The sequence below is a fragment of the Megachile rotundata genome, chromosome 4 (genome assembly GCF_050947335.1).
Source record: "Megachile rotundata isolate GNS110a chromosome 4, iyMegRotu1, whole genome shotgun sequence".
Taxonomy (NCBI): Eukaryota; Metazoa; Arthropoda; class Insecta; order Hymenoptera; family Megachilidae; genus Megachile; species Megachile rotundata.
In genome coordinates, this window is record NC_134986.1 from 19,179,035 (window position 1) to 19,196,257 (window position 17,223).

Consider the following 17,223-nt stretch of genomic DNA (forward strand, 5'->3'; position numbering starts at 1 on the left):
CAAAACTGTTTTATATAATGTTGTTTCAAATCATTTAATCCTATTTGCTACAATACCGTATCATATTTTAATTCAAAAATCGTAAATTGAATTGATACCTTTTCCATTTAAATGTCTATTTCGATTGGAGGAAATATCTCTCGTTATTATCGAAGAAACGCAAGTTATTCGATACTAAGATAAGAATGGTACACAAAAACGCCGATACTTGTTCTGGACGTTTTAGCGACGACCAATCAGGAAACGCGTTTCGTTCGTCGCGCGCCTATCTCTTAACCAATAGAATAATCGCTTGAAAATAACCTATAAGGGATATCGATAGGTGGCGCAGCTGCAGTGTCGTCGGAGAGCGAGACAGAGTCGCGACGCGTCAGTTCACAGACGACCTCCGTTCCGTGTGTTGTGAATAAAGTTTTTTCGTCGTAAAATTGTCGGGTTCCCGCATCGAGGCTCGTTATAATCTCGCGTTTCCCGTGGGATAAGTTCGTAATCATGAAAAGTGTGAGACTGTGCGAGATCGGCTAGCATCGACGAGAGCAGGAAGAAGTCGAAAACGAGTGAGTACAATTCAGTGCTCGACACTATTTTTCTTTGCTTCTTTTTTGGAACGGGCGTCACTATCACTGACGATTTCGCGGTTTATTACGATTTTATCGATACCGAAACACCATGTCGTCCCTATTCGCGTACAATTTAATAGGTTCGCGAAATAAGATACGTACACTTCTCGAGACGTTAAGAGAAGGAACGAAAATGAGAGGTTATAAAGTCAAGACGGATATTGTCCTGCACCTGCCATCATGAGACGATGGTTTTGTATTTCTGCGGAGCATGGGATCTGTTTTGTCCGTCAAAGTATTTCTTATCACGATGCAACTTGCGTTTTCGAGTTAACAAGAAGCTCTTAAAACGTTGTGACAATACGGTAGATCCCCTCGAGTACTGTTTGTATTCGTTGAGAAAAAACGGGATATGTATGTACACTGTAACGACGCGATGCATGATCGTTGGGCTTTATTTGTCAGTGATAATAAGGTCGTTTGACAGAACGGGGAATAAAATATCGGTGTGGAATTCTCACAACTTAATCGGAAAATTGATATCCGCAAATCTGTCACTGCAATAGTCGAAGCAATGGCAACGGTATATGCTTGTTTATCCTCGCGTAATTTTATCTTTAGAAAAGCTCAATGTCAGTTGGAAAATGTCATCGGGATTATTCACGCGTTGTTTCTAGCCGGCCACCATCTAAGCTCAAAATAACTGAATTACTTTCGAACGGTTTACGTAATTATCGTTTCGTTTCGCGGTTTTTTACGCGTAACCCGTTTTTAGGTTATCCCGATTGAAATACTTATCTCCGTCGATGTTCCAGTGCAATTAGAAGTTATGTAAATGTACGGCTAGAGCACGTGACAACTAGTTCGTTTAAATAATACACGTAAACTGTCAAGTTGTTAATAAGATAATATAATTACTAGAAAATAAGACATAAAAAGTACGATAACGCATATAGCGTTGTACTTTTTCTTACAAAACCCTTCTCGATGAATGACACGTTAGCGACAGCGACGTTCGCGCGTAATCGAGAATTAAACGATTCCATTCGTAATTCGTGACGTTTACGTCTCTTGATCGCGTTACATTATCGTGATTGCAACCATTCTTAACGATTACACATGCTACCGTGATAAAACGTTTCGTTTTATTAAAATCGTACGAAAGTGTCTTTGACTTGGACCGCGTTACAGTTTTTGTATGGTGGTCCACCGGAAGTGGAACACCTATTCTCTTCCTTACAAAACGAGATAACTGCTCGAGGCACACGAATGGCATCGTTTCATTCCTCGAGCAAGGCAGATGTTCTTTTTTCATTTAATATCGCGTGTTTTCTTTTAATTCGACTTCCACATCTCAAATAGTTTCCATTTTCCGAACTTTATGCTATTTTTTTACTTATGAACGAACAAAGGTGATGAGAAATTTCTTATCGTTTCGGAATAATCTACGGCACAAGTATGAATTGTTCCGTCACCTTATCGATGACGCATTGATAAGTTGAAAATTACTTTGCGCCTCTAATTGTGACAATTAAAATTTTTTGTCAGTTTTACTTTGTTCAAGATACGTTTTTATTCGAAGATTAAAAACCAATCCATTAAGTTGAATCTCTCCCGGAAGTTGGAAAGGCAATTGTTAGATATACATCGAAAAACAAAGCTACGGATTGCAAAATAATAAAATACTGTTCATTTCATTTATCGGCAAGAAGTGCAACCGTTTGAACTCTCGCAGTATATTTATTAGAAATGCCTGTACTGCACGGTACAGTGGACTCTTGTTATATTATCACAGTCAAAGGTATAAAAGCGGAACATTCTTGGAGTATACTGGATCGGACAAGTTCATCGGTGCGCGTTGGGAGAAATCGTGGCAATTGTATGCGGCAATAGAAGGCGTAGAGACGTTAGGAGCGGCGATAAAACGCGCGACGATACAGCGCGTTGCGCGGTCAAGAGTTCTCCCGGAGTTGCAAAGTAAATAGAACGTTGAATACGACACACGGTTTATAGAAGCGAACTGCTGCATCGTACGATTGTTCGTAGCGAACGTAGACAACTGGTGGTCACCTACTTTGTAGTTTGTAATCTGACTCCAGGAAGTGCGCATTCATTTTCGCTTACTCGCACGTTTCCAGCGGTAATTAACATTTTCAAAACAATTGCTTTCGGGCCGCGTGTTACGCGGTGGTTATATCTTCGCCTGGCAGAAGGGTGGTAGCTTTCGAAGTCGTGCGAACATGCCTATTGGAAATGTCGATAAAGGTTCACTGACATTCGCTCGCGAGAACGTTCACCCACGAACATCGACACCACGGTGTTTATTTAGTAACGATTGCTTGCGGAACAAAGTTCTGCATCGTTGATTGTCATTAAATTGTTGCTAAACGTTTTTCTCCTACTGTTCTTTTTTGCGAAACGCATTATGCGGCGAGACAACGTTTCAATTAATATTAAACACGTTCCTTTTGCGCTACTCTTTTTGAACATAAACTATCTGAATTTGTATATCTTTTAAGCTGTATATCATAGTGTTAAAATACTTGTAGCCATCGAATTAACCAGATCTGTTTAAAAAGTCCGGCAGAAGCTAAGCAGAAGTCGATGATCCGTTTTTCTTCTTCCACGAAAAGCAACCAGCTCCCCCTCGTTCAATCACCGTGCTACCAAACATCCGTGCAACACGTGTTTCTCGATTAATGCCCGCGCGCAAGAAACCATACCGCGATCATCGTCCAGTTTTTTCTTACTAAAAACGTTCCTTTAATTTTCAGTCTCGACGACGAGGATGGCGTGCAAGGGTAATCGCTGTTTCTGAGCGTCGGGACCGAGAGGAAAATACAACGTTCAACATGTCGTTGAAGAGGCTAAGAACGAGATCCGCTCAGTCGGTTTCAAACGTTCAATTTCGTCGCTGGAGATCGTTATAAATCAAAACTAATTAACTCGTAACAAAGGAAATAATTAAGCAAGGCAACTTAGTATTTGAAGAGATCGAAGGAAAATAAAGGGAACTGCCTTATTATCGGAGCAGAAGCACGAAGATATATCTATATATACATACATATATATATATTTTTCTTTTTGTATTAAACGTAAGACGGGGTTAGTGGACGATCGTTCTCTGTGAGAATAATTTCGACTCGGAATTACCGTGTTGATGCTCGTATTTAGTGGAAAACCGTCGTCGCGCGTTCACTGGCTGGCATATCGATTCGACTCTCGTCGCGATTAGGAGAAAACCGCGTGTGCGTATTGGATCTTTGCTGAGATTATGGCCTTCATGATGAAGAAGAAGAAGTATAAATTCTCGGTTGAGGTGGACCTGGAAGAGTTAACCGCGGTGCCGTTCGTGAACGCAGTGCTGTTCGCGAAACTCCGATTACTCGACGGTGGTTCTTTCGTCGATCATTCGACGAGGTAAGTCATCTCGCTATCTTTTCGTCTTTACAACTTTTTATTTACCCGCTAATCGTTACTCCATACTTCCGACGAAACGAACAGGGAAGTTTACCGACCATAAGCGCTAATTTATTCACGCTGTTCATAGACATCCCCTGTGTACAGGCTGATAATAATGTGAACGGAAAAAGTTTTTGTTATACTTTATCACCGGCATTTTATATTTCTCGCGAAGCCAAGGTTTCACTCTCCCAAATGGAATAGTATATGTTTTTTAACGTCGCGTGAATTCGTTCGTGTGCTCCGCTATGACCCACAAAAGCACAATGCAAAAGCAGAAATAAAAGAAATTGAAGTTAAACAGTCGACGTAGATAATTGCGTTGTTAATAGAATACGGTACAACATTTTTCTCTAATTTTTCATGTTACCGCGAACACCCTGTGTATTCAAGAAACGAGTATATTTTACCTTGGAATACGGTGAATTTTTTTATGGTGAAGACTTTGTTACAAGAACGTTTTTGACGCTCTGAGACGATAAATTGTCAGTATGCTAGAAAGAGTGACGCATTCGTAAATCGTTCGTTTTCAGATATCTGCAAAGATTAGTTATAAAAAGAAGTCGATTTTATGACACGTCGTAGCAAGAATATCTCGTTTTCGGCAGTTGATAAACTCTGAAAATCATTCAAAATCGCAACGATAACATTTATATAATTTCGACACGGAACGAGTGTAAGAATTCTAAATAAAAAGTAGTCGAACCGATTCGAGTTTGTACCTAGTCGTGAACTGTACGTGGAATCGTGTAACTTTTGTAATAAGTTGAAAACTGTACCTATGCATGGTTATAACTATAATGTATCGTAACAAGCAGATTGTTAGACGAGTCTGAAAAGATTTCCCCCTGTTCTTCATCGTTTAGGTAATTTCGTTATATTCGGCAGGATATTTAGCGGCGAGATAAACGATAAGTCTGAAAACAGTCGGCGCTGCTCGTACACGAGTCGCTCCAGCTCGGTAAGCAGCGTTTTACGACTCGTTGAATTAGACTATTCTATGTTTAGTACAAAGACGTTCATGGATCCGTTTAAATGATTAAGTTCCTGTTGAAAGTACAGCTCCGGAAGCGCGTTAGAAACTCGTTTAAACTTGGATTTTATGTTCCTCGTGTATTGCCTGTGAATGAAACATGCGCTCCCCACGCGAATTAATCGTTTCATCGTGAATGGATTATCTGAAACTCGGTAACAAGGTTTCCTCGACCTATAACTTTTTTGCGTTCGCGTTTAATGTTGCGAGATACCGAAAACCTGTCTAAATACGCCCTTTTTAGTCCAAGATGTTTCGATCCGGTGTTGCATCGCGATAGGCGCAAAAAGACGCGAAAAACTTGTTTCGCTAGCTTCACAGTTTAGATCCCGAGAAATTAGCAATTCAAAGTTGAATATTCAACTGGCGGGAGCCTCGTTCAACCCTCGTGCGAGCAATCGAGTATGCAAGTAGCTATTTGTACGCTGACGAGCATGGTAGGCTTCCCTAGGGAAAACGGTGACATAGGAGAAAGTGGCACCGCTACTTGTTGGCTTTCGGTTGGTCAGTTTTCAACTTGCCGATGTCGTTCGCACGAAAACGCGTAAGCGGACAAATTAGTTGGGAAAGATAAGAACTCCTACTGCGAACCGCAAAGTATATTTCGCTCGTGACACAATGGGGTGGACGGGGCTCGATTAAAGCGGATAGCCGCAGAAGAAGCGATCGATTTTTTATTTTTGCTCCCCCTCTTTATTCGGTTAGTTTAGTCGAGCAGAAGCCGAGGAATTTGTTCGCGAGTCGACACGGAACGACTTTCAACCTGTCTATTTTAAAGAATTCTCTATCAAATTAAAAGAATTCTCTATTAGTCTCGAGGATTTGTTAGAGTTTCAAGGATGAGTGCCATTGTCACTTAGGACTTTTAACGTGTTGGATTTATAAGTGTTTCCTTCAGCAAAAATCATCGGGTCGTAAACTTTCGCTAACGTTGGAGTTTCGACTCAAGAGGTTGCAGTTGTTTGTTTTTCACCATAGGACCCATAGGGTCTATAGACTCGTAACGAGTTTTCTTATTCTTACGGTTTTCCTTGACGAGTAAAGACGTGCCTTTCCGAGCTTCACAAGTTAAATTAAAGTTTCTGTTAAAACATAATTGAGTATCATTACTTTATTTCACCGCCTATTTCCTATATAACGCGTTCGAAATCGGAACTACGATGTACCATTTTCTTCTTTTTATGCCTTTTATGTTGCATGAGCAATGCTACCGATCAAAAATTATAATTTTATTATACACTGTGGAGATAATTCACACCGTAGAAGGTGTTAGAGGCGATTGACTGTAAGAACAACATTTAGCACAGTCTACACAGAAGGTTAGGAAAAACTTTATAGTCGACGCAACTGGCATGCTTCGCGTACGATCATTTGGCACGAGAAAGAATCGATGATTTCGTGGGAAGGAAATCGACAAGGGAAATGAGTCACGTTCCTAGTAGGTATATTGTTCTCCCGTGGAAGATTTCCGGGGACCGTCGTCGTCCACGGTATCGCGAGAGACTTAAAGGAAACTGCCTGGATCGGTGCCAGGATGTTCTATGAATTCTATCTTCTTAGCGAACGACTTGGTGATTTTATTATTTCGCGATCGGTATGCTTCGTTTGCTTTCGATGATCGAACTCGGCGCGGATTAGTTGGACCAAGTCCTAACGAAACATCCTTTATTTTCCTGCGATATAGCGCGTGGACGAACAAGCGAATTAACCAGAAATCTGGGTCTTTTCAAGGATTTTGTATTCCAGCGTTGGCTAACTATCCTGAAATGCAAGACGAAAGAAATTGCAATATTCTTACAACAGCTTTTCTTCAAAAGTCTTGAAAGATTCAAGATGTTTCTCGGTCGTTCTTAGAAATTCTGAAGGAAACTTTTCTTCGATATCCTGCGAATTTCAGTAGGAATCGTGTTATTAAAATTTTAAAAAAGCCTTGTTATCCATTTTAATAGGAACTATCTCGCTCGATGAATCACGAATAATATCGTTAATTGCTCGAAAGTTTGTCCAATAAAATGAGATAAATAACGCGATTCTGTTTACACTGCAATTGTATACGAATCGCAAGTAACGAACTTCTGAAATATATCGGTGACTGAACTTGAAGAGAAGTAACGAGAGAAATCTCGTAGAAACTTGCATCGTTCTCACTGACATAGATCTAAATGAATCGTCTTTCTCCGGCGATGATTTCTTTCTTCGTGACTACATTTCCACGAATTCGTATAAACAAAGGCTGGAAAATTGTACGTTTCCTAATTCGATTACGGAGTGCGATGGAATAAGAAGATTTCGAAGAGACAGATTCTTCGAACTTATTTAGCTCTCCGAAGTACGTAACGTTACAAGATTCCGCTTGAAAGCTTTAATTCCAATTCCGAATTTGAACGCGGTTTAAAATTAGAGCGAAAACAACGTGAAAGTAGACAGATTGAAAAGGACTTTCATCCATCTTCGAAGCATCCTCTAACGAAGTTGGAACCTTCGGTTCGAATTAAGAAGAAACCACTGGTCCCGATTGAACAACCGCAAACAGTGGGTAGAGAAAAAGTTATTGTTGCAAGGGAGAAATAAGGACGTTGGATGGCTTCGTGAACTGATTATCTCGGTGCGCGTCGGTGGTAATCGATGAATGGAAATCCAGGTGAAGCTCGCATCCCGTTTTCCCTCGAGTCCAAGGTCTTTTCCCGAAGGATACGCGGCTGACGCGAACAAGTTTCACTAACAGCTTTTCCTCCGAGCGAATCCAACGGGAGAAATTCAACGGAAGGTCGGGAGCGAATCGATCGAGGCCGCAGCGAGTTTACCGAACACGCTTTGGGGACCAGCGACGAGGAAGTAACTAATTGCGAGCGGCTACTGATTGCCGCGATTAAACTTATCAACCGAAAAAACTGACGGTCGGCTCGTTTAATTAAACGCTTTCGACCGTCGCCCGCTGTTAATTATTCCGGCTGTGTCGAGGCACGCGGAGAAGAAATACCGACTCTGCAAGAAAAAGATTCGCAAAGGCGTTGTTACAAAGAATGGACTCTCGTTATATCGCCAGGTCTCGCGGTGGCGCTCGTAGGATCGAACGATCGCTTCCTTTGCCTTGAACCATGACCTTCCGTGGAATCGGGCGAACCAGAGCCTGGAAATAAACCATCTCGTGACGAAAAGTTCCAACAAGCAGGCTCGCCAAGATGGTAGAAAAGATTGGCATGCAAATTAGGGGAGCGAGCGTCGCTGGAAAATGAATTGGATTATGCGTGTCATTGAGAGAAAGCCAGGGGGTTTCGAACTAATAAATTATAAATAACTTTCGTGACTTTTTATCGAATACGATCGAACTTCGATAATTCGAGCGGGAAGGGTTCAAATCTTTGCGCTATAGCGGTGTCTTTCAAAAAGCAACGTTTTAATTTTTACGACATTTTTTAAATATCTTGTATAATCAACCAGATGATTGGCAAGTTTTATCCAGACCGATGTTTATTCTTTTTCTTGTGTTAAAAGAGTCGTTCGAAAAAAGTATTCTTCGCGAGAAATATTCTTCGATTACGTTATTTAAGCGACTTGAAAAAAGTCGAACAAGCGTGTAATTAGAAATCCGTCGCACCAGTCATTTTCGTAGCTTCGAAAGTCAGCATCGATGCAAAGAAAAGCGACAGTGGGAAACGGTCGAAAGAGAAACGCGCGATTCTCTCGGCTTCGATACCGCTAGAAAGTACGTTGATTCGTTCTCGTCCTGATTTACAAGGCGCGAAAATTGAAAGAGAAAAGTTTAACTATTGCCAAGTAAAAATGAGATTACAGGAAAGCAGAGAAGAATTAACCTTCTCGCGAGCGGAAGGGGTACGCGTGTACAAGGAATCTGAAGGTTGGGATCTGATTGATACGGTGCGCTAGAAAAGGCGGAGAAGATTAAAGTTCGCTCGTAAAGTTTCGTGTTCGATTAAAGAGTTTAAACGTCGAAAGATTCGCTGGCAGAATTTTTCTTCGTTCTGTCACGAACGTACGATGTTTGGTTATCGTTGTATAGGATGGAACAAAAATGATATTTCATGGACCTCGGGGCGTGATACCACAGCTCTGAATCGATGAAGATTTGTAAAAGAAAGTGACCGGAAAATTGACCTTGATTTTCAAAGCGAAGGTCAAACTTTCGTATCCTCGTAATCCTCGTCGAGAGGATAGAAAGTCTGAAAGGAACCATATGTCACAAATCAACCGTTTCAGTGAAAAAATGACATCACATTTTCCCTTTCACAGACATTTCATCCTTTCGACGAGTACCACGCGACAAGACAATAAAAAGATGTGACCTTGAATTTGAGAGTCAAGGTCACTTTTGTTTACAAATCTTCGTCAATCCAAAACTATGGAATTACATCGTAGGATACGTGATATATCTATTTCTCTCCAAGCTGTACATATTTTCTTTGTCGTTTATTTCCGTGTAACGTAGAGATTATTGATTGGAATTCGATAAGTAGAGAGTTTGCGATATTTTCAAACGAGTGTCGATGAAAATGCAGATGTAGGAACATCGAAGCTTTAATATTTGAAGATTTTTATTTTGGAAGCAGAGTCTGGATAAAAGCGTTCGAGTTTCGACGTGTTCCCAAAAATATCAGAGAGCCGAAGATTAATTAACAGAGGTCGGCGATATACTTTAGGGAGCAGGTTCTCAGGCACTTTCTTCGCTTGACCGACCCTTTGGACGCGACGTATCAATTTGGTCCAACCTTTAGGGACACCGTGTACATTAGGAGGAGACGAGAAGAGGGCACAACGATAATGGACAATGTCCTGTCGTCCGGTGTCCCGTGTATGGAAGTGAACGGTCACCGTGGAGGACCTGACACCGCTTCAATGTGCTGTGATGAGGAAACACCCGATTATAACGCTCCAACCGAGGCACAGAATATTTCTGCGTGTATCCACGGGAACGATTATGTATGGATACTATCTGTCGTGTCGTCATTGGATCGTATAACCGTGCACATATTTGCAGAACAGAGGGTTGGAGCACGAGTCGCGTAGGGTCGGAGATGTCGAAGGGATCCTGCGTGCCGCCAGAAGCTCACCCTGATTTTTATTGACTCGTACGGTCATATTACACCGGTAGTATCTTCTAACCGTGTTCTCCTGTCGTTTATATTTAGACGCCTTTCGCAATCAGGGCTGGAATTTTATTCGCGCGCCGGGATGCTCTTTCTTCTCGTTATTTTGTGATCGTATAGAAGGGATTTGTTCAGAACAGATTTATAGGAAGATACAACGCGAGGCAAGATTGTATTGTGCGTGACGGTACAATTCGCGACTGTACCGGGCATGCTAATACGGCACGTAACGATACCACGCGTGGTGACACTACGCATGACGATACCACGCGTCACGATACTACGCACGGTGATACGAGGTTACCACGCGTGGCAGTACCGTGGGTGACGATACCACGTGTGGCGATACAACGCGTGGCAATACGGAGCACGATGGTAGGAAGCGCTGTGATACAATTCGTGCCAGTACGGCGCGTGGCGATATAACGCGTGGTACTAGATCACGCGAAAGTGCATCGCTCAGAGATAGAACGCAGTGATCTAATGCATTGGCCATAGAAGGCGCGATGATCCAACGGTTTGCGACATAATGAGTAACTGTCTGACGCGGACGCGTGAAAAGAAATCGGGACAAGTCGAAATCAGCTGCTTGTTGTCGGTGCACCCTTTATTTACCGGATCTCGTGACGAAACGTCCGTCCTGAAATTATCTGTAATGTCGACGGCACGATCGTGACAGACGCATTAATCATGACGGTTGTAACGATCGACTGTGGTAACTATTGGTGGCTACCGTCCTCAGGAAATCACGTGCCTGCTCTGTACGAAGTTGGTAACGTCAGGGTGCTGGTTCGCGTGGGTGGTCCGTTCGATCGTTTGAAATTGTTCGATGTTGCGCGGCTGCGCCAACGATACGAGGCTTTCCTCTCTCTGTTCGTCGCTCGTCTTCATTCAGCTTTTCCGCGAAGGAGTATCCATAGGCCAGAAATGGGTGGGGAAAAATAGCGTGGGTGGGACAACGCGTTAGCCTAGATTTCGTGGTGTTCCACGAAGCGCGAGAATCACGCGAAATTCGTGACTGTCTTGGAACTTTGTACTGGATGGCCAAGCTGCCAGGAAATTTCATCGAGGTGGACCTCGATCGATCCGTTCGCCCCGAAGAACGACTCTGCTACCGGAGAGAAGAACCGTTGCCTGAAACCGGCTCGTCCTCTCGTTCTTTCTTTTTTCTTTCTCGATCGTTTTTCGTGCTCTTGTAACGTATTACGGCATCGCGTTATCGTCTTCCTGAGCGTTTCCTTGGAAATCTTGAGACGAAGGTTGGCCTGGATGGACGCTACCACGATATCGATGCTATTTATCGATCGCTTGTTCAAGTAAAATATCTCCTCGATATGGAATACGTAGAGGTTGAAATAAAAACGAATTATAGATAACAGACAATAAAAGCAACAGTCTAGAGACAAGAGTGTCCGTAAAAAGATAATAGAGTCGCAAACGTGTATCGCGAATCAGTTTCAGGTTTAATAAAAATGACTGCGTAAACGTTTCATCGATATTATTACTAGAAAATGGCTGATTCATGTGCGAAGTATCGGATAATCGTCACTGACGATAAATTGTAAAGTAATCGATGCACTGTTCGTTCCAACGAAGAATCATCTATTTGAGAGTATCTAACGCTCGTGTAACGACTTAGCCAAACTTTAGCCTTGAAATTAATGTACCATAAGTGTTATTTTGCGATACGTTTATCGCGAGAAACGTGCGGTGTGTTATCGTCAATGAAATCGTAATCGTTTTCCCAAAGTGGGTCTAGAACGGCGAAACTCGTACCTTTCGTTCGTGTAACGGGACTAGAGAAGAACTACAATTAACGTAGGTTGCGACACCTTTTTTTCGTTTCTTCCTTCCCTTTTGTCTTCTTGTCTGCAGTCACGATTCCTGTTTCGCTCGTAGCGGCGTAAATACTCGAGCCCGAAGAGAGCTACCAACTAGGGGAACTCGTTTTGCTTCGCTTTTTCCTCTTCGAATTCTCTTTTGCCGTGTCTTTTCTTCCCTTGGCTTTTCCTCGCGATACTCCGCGGGCTCGCCGCTTGCAAATTCGTCGCCGCCAGGAGGAAGTCCACTGTTCGTTGCTCCTAATTCTTAGGACTTGTCATTGCGAGCCCGGGAAACGGTCGCCTTTGTCTTTCAAAGGCGTGCTCGCAATACGAAAGTCGACCAGACTCCTTTAATTCTGCGGCAATTTACTTTTCTCTCGTTTCACGTTCGCCCAACTTATGCCATTATACTTGGAAGAACAAATCGAAAAGAACAGTTCTCGCGTATTATTCGTACGCGAGACTGCCTTTGTTAAATATTTCGTGATCTAAGCTGATCTAATTCGATAATGTACTAGCGAAAGGTACGGAACTGTCCGGTTGGAATTTAGTTGGAACACGGTTGAACACCATCGTTAGTCGCGGGCGTAGCTGGCCAAAGTGCATTGCCAAATAATTGCAGGGTCAGAGGGATTTTCAGTGTCGATCCGGCGACCTTGGCCGACGCTACGTTTTGCCTCTGTTCCCGGATATTCGCGAGCTCCCCCGTCCCGTCCACGAGGCGCACTTCGTCCTTGACAGACTGAAATTTCCATGGAAATTAATTCCCTCCCTTTGCACCACCTTGTCGCGTATTCGCTGCCAGGCTCTAGGTAGTTTGTTCCTGGAAGAAGGACGACGCGTTCGAGTAACAAAGTTACGGAACCGTGACACTTCTTTTCAACCGAGCGAATTTCAATCGATTCGCGTTAGGTTACTTTTCGCGATAAACCGGCCGACAGTGTTCTAAGGTTATTGTTTCTTCGATGTCCCTCGCAGGAGCGTAGGTAGAATCCAGGGCCCAATGCCAAGCCACGCTTTGGATCGCCCGTGTATCTCCAACATCGATTGCTTAACCTTGACCAACACTCGCGTTCACGCTCGACCTTCGACATTCGCAACGATACGAATCCGTGAATCTCGTTTACAGACGGGATAAAAAGCGTCCTGGCAGAAAGGTCGAACGGTAGTTCGTTCGCTTTGTATTCCTCGGTACGAGTCTTTTCTCTCGAAGTAGATCAAATCGGACTCGATATTAGATATCGCTAATCGAGAATCGAAACTTTGTCGAATCCCGAGGCGCGAAACGCGTTTCCAGGTATCCGATATTCCGCGAATACATCTATACAGCGAAATTTCCATTCAGGGCTGTCGATCACTTGTCTACTTTTGATCGATGCGCCTCAACCAGATATCAGTTTCAATTTCCCAACCATTGCAGGAATATCGACTTCTGATACAATTTTCCCAGTCGTACGGTTTGTGTATTTTCCGTTTTCCTCTGTTATCGATATTTCGAGTCGATCGATAAATAGAGAACAACGACGAACAGCCGTGTCTCGTCTCGAAAATCTGTTCGAGGGGCACGGTAAGCCACGTGCCAGACATTGTTTAGCCGACAGTCGAGAAACTTATTGATTAGTCGAACGCACACGCATACGCACTCGACACCCTTGAATATTCGCGTTGAACAAGGATTTTGAAGCGTCGCCCCACGCGTATACACCCTTTGCTTCCGTTTAACTTGGTCCTACGCGCATCGTCCCTGTTCTTTCGTTTCGTCGACTCTTCCAAACTGCTGGATAACGAGTTTCCTTCCACGGAAAAAAGTTGCCAATATCGATCCGCGGTCGGAAGTTATCGGGCCATTCGTTTCGGTGACTCCGCAAACGAAACTGGAACGTTTTATGATCTTTTCTCGCTTCATGGGGTATTTCAATCCTTTTTATTAATCGATAAACGAGGAAGGATGAATCGATTCCTTCCAAGACGCGGATGAAAGAACCCGGGCTTAGAATGAACTGCTTGGGCTTCAAGCTTTTAAAGCAGATATTCTTACGGTGCGACTGAACCTCTCTAGGCATTACAAATCGTTTTAACGCGATAAATACCACCGCGAAAAGGTGTATCGAAGTAATTACTACCACGGTGGATACCTGTCGCGTTGCCAACCTTACGCGGAATTCCGCCACGCGTTAGACCAGATTAAATGCAGTATTATCCGTAGATGAAACGAGGAACGTAGCATTAAGGAATCTCGCAGCAAAATATTTTCTACGCTGTCAATTGGCTCTGAATCGCGTTTAAGGAGGTTCCATTTGCACGTGTCGCGGTTGGTTCGCGAACAAGATGACGAGCATCGTTTAATAGGCACCGACATCGACGGACCTTACGTGTGGGTTGGTCTCTCCTAGTGTCCGCCTGATGCACGCTTTGTTTGCGGACTTGACACAATCGTGCTGGAATTTTCTGTGAACAAGTGTTCGTTCGCGACGCAAAAGCTCTTAGACGCGACACGTGATCATTTGGTGACGCAAAAATTGACCAAATTGATCTTGTTCGTTCGAAACCAACGAAGAAACATATGCTATCTATATGTAACAAAGTAGCGAAGGATTATGTCCAAACGGCGAGAGTCTCGAGTTCAACTTTTTCGGTAATATTTCAAAGTTTAAAGAGTTAGTAAATAGAAAGTAGGTCGGTTAAACGTTGGTGATCATCACGGCTGGTTTAACCATTCTGTTCCCGACGAAACAGCGGTAATTCGATGCGAATGAACGGAACGAAAGCTCTCTTTCGCCGCTGTATAACAATATAATCAAACCTCGATCATTATGGGACATTTTACTCGAACGAACGAGTTTCGGTCGATTGCTTTGCTCAACCCGGTTCATTAATTATGCGTATCGTGGCCAACGTCGGTTAAATTGGGCCAATGTACGTCGGTTCGCCACGGGGTTCTCGCTCGAACGTTACACCGTTCGTTTTACCACCGCTCGAAAACACTCGAGGCAATATTCTACAGGGTTTCTCAAAGAATCGAAGCGACTCCTGTTCATCGAAGGAAGTTTATAAACGAAATTTCGAGACACGCTCGTTTCGTAACGTTCGGTTGCGATATCGTGTCTTTCGATCGTTCTGCAACTTCACCTAATGACTGGCCTGATAAATGCTACGACACGTGTAATTTCATGCGTAGCGTGCAGCAAGTGCTGCGCATGCATCCTCTTCGGGTTCTTAAGGTCAATGTCATGTTCTAGTTGCCAGAGAGCAGGTATACGTTCGATTTTAACCCTTTCGCTGCATCAATACATTCTGCGGATGTCGTCGTTTGTTCATCGAGTAAAATCGCTGTATAAATTATTTATTTTTGTACATTGTACTTGCGCAATAGTTCCATTTAGAGAATTGTATGCGTGGAATTAAAAATCAATAATTCGTGAGAAAATTAGTCACATCGTTAACGTGGCGAAATGGCAGGACGCCGCTACCAAGTTAATTAATTCGATTGAAAAATGTCGGAGGTAAACGAGGATGATTCAAGAAGAAATTTCTCCGCGCCGATTCGATTGCTTAATTTTAACGACGTTTTTATACCGATTGCAGCAACAAATCCAGTTGCTAGGTGAACAAGACAGACGGCGCATTACATAACGATTAAATCATGGCTGACTAAAAGATTCTATTTTTCGTGCGACAATTGCCATTGAATTCCCAGACCTATTTCTCTCTCTCGATCGCTAATAATCTTCACCTTCGCAAGGTTGCAAAGCCGATGAATAATTTCAATTCTGTCGCGCGACGATTGCCGCATTATTCTCCGACGAACGCGTTGGCCGTTGATTGAGTCATCATCGAATTCTCTCGTTTCGTTGGCGAAACCAACTGTTTCTATGGCTTTGGAACGAGACCGGGGTTATTTCGTGACCTTACATGTTGAAATCTCTCGATCGATAGCGAAACAATTACCTCCTACGACTATCATCAATATATTTTAGATGGTTACTGGTTAGATCGATATCTTTGATAACAACGAAGCATTCGCGTTTCTGTCCAAATTACTTTCCTGGTTCTATTTTTGTTCGATATGTATCTGATCTTTTTATTTTTAACTTACAGCTATGTAGAATCCGAGGATTAATTCAGCTATACAAGGTTAGCGTTTTTCTTAATGAAACTGAATTAATGCAGTTCGTGCAAAGAACTCGATGGAACGAGGGCAAAGAAATTGTAGAACTTCTATTGTATCGTGCCTTAACACTTTCTTGCGTAGAATATTCACACAATAAATACCAAAGATCGGTCCGGATGTTCGACGACGTACGACATTACTGTGTAATCGTTCTTTTTCTTTTAAAAACGAATGTTGCATACCCTCGGTATTTCGGCTTTTAATCGCTGTTTCGATACAGTGACGGTACGAAACGTTTTCCAGGCGAATCGCATCAGTTAGGACAATGATATCGCGATGCACAAAGGAGACATGCAATTTCGACAGGGAACCATTAAGAGAAAGTTATCGATTCGGGTTTATGTTCATGCCATGGTCACGTGGGCGAACGTTATCGTAAATGAACTCGCGTGGCAACCTTTCCGCAGACACGGTCTCCAATATCGCATTCCAGAGACCACCGATAATAATTCAACGTTCCGTGGTTCCGCAGAACGTTCCTGTCATTGTTATTGCTGGCTGCTGTTGTCGCTTAAGGTAAAATATTGTCTTTTACGAGCAAACGGAAAAATAGATCTTCGTGGAAAACGAAAGCGAAGAAGAAACGAAAAGGTCGGACGATATCTTTGATATTTCGACATCGTCGAAGGATGTTAACGGCAAATTCCCACGTTCGAAATACCGACGAAATGTACCGATCGTCCGAAAGATGGAAAGAAAACAGTGGTAAGCGTGAAAAAATACTCGCGTCGAATTTAAAGCGGATAAAGCAATTGTCGATCGGTGGACGAAATCGGGTCGCAGATGCGAAACGATCGCGCGTGAACCGCTCTTTTTTAGCCTTGATTAGAATGTTGGGAGGCGCTTTGGCATTGGTCCCAAAGTCAGACTCTGATTTGTATTGCTTTCACATTGGAAGCCTCGCGAGCCGTTTCCCCCGTTAATTTATACGCTCCTCGTCGATTTTCGTGTCGCTGGCTGCCAAACGTTCCTCTCTCGTTCTACTCCTCTTGCAAAATAATTCTTCCGAGAAGTTTTGTCACGCAACGATTCCTATCGTGCGAATCGATATTCGTGAATACAGTACCGT

The 17,223-nt window shown here is 43.0% G+C and overlaps 1 protein-coding gene across 4 annotated transcripts in view; it reads left to right on the top strand.

The window, feature by feature from the left end:
• The first annotated feature begins 339 nt into the window (after nt 1-339).
• LOC100874836 (early estrogen-induced gene 1 protein) overlaps nt 340-17,223 on the top strand; it is a 43,675-nt gene continuing 26,791 nt past the window's right edge. The window contains exons 1-2 of one of the 4 annotated variants that reach the window (XM_076531119.1): nt 340-557; nt 3,335-3,980. In XM_076531119.1, coding sequence (XP_076387234.1) covers nt 3,835-3,980 — 146 coding nt within the window. In that variant the 5' untranslated portion in view covers nt 340-557; nt 3,335-3,834. The remainder of the gene's footprint in view (nt 558-3,334; nt 3,981-17,223) is intronic. The other 3 variants (XM_012291389.2, XM_076531118.1, XM_012291407.2) reach the window with 3 other exon arrangements.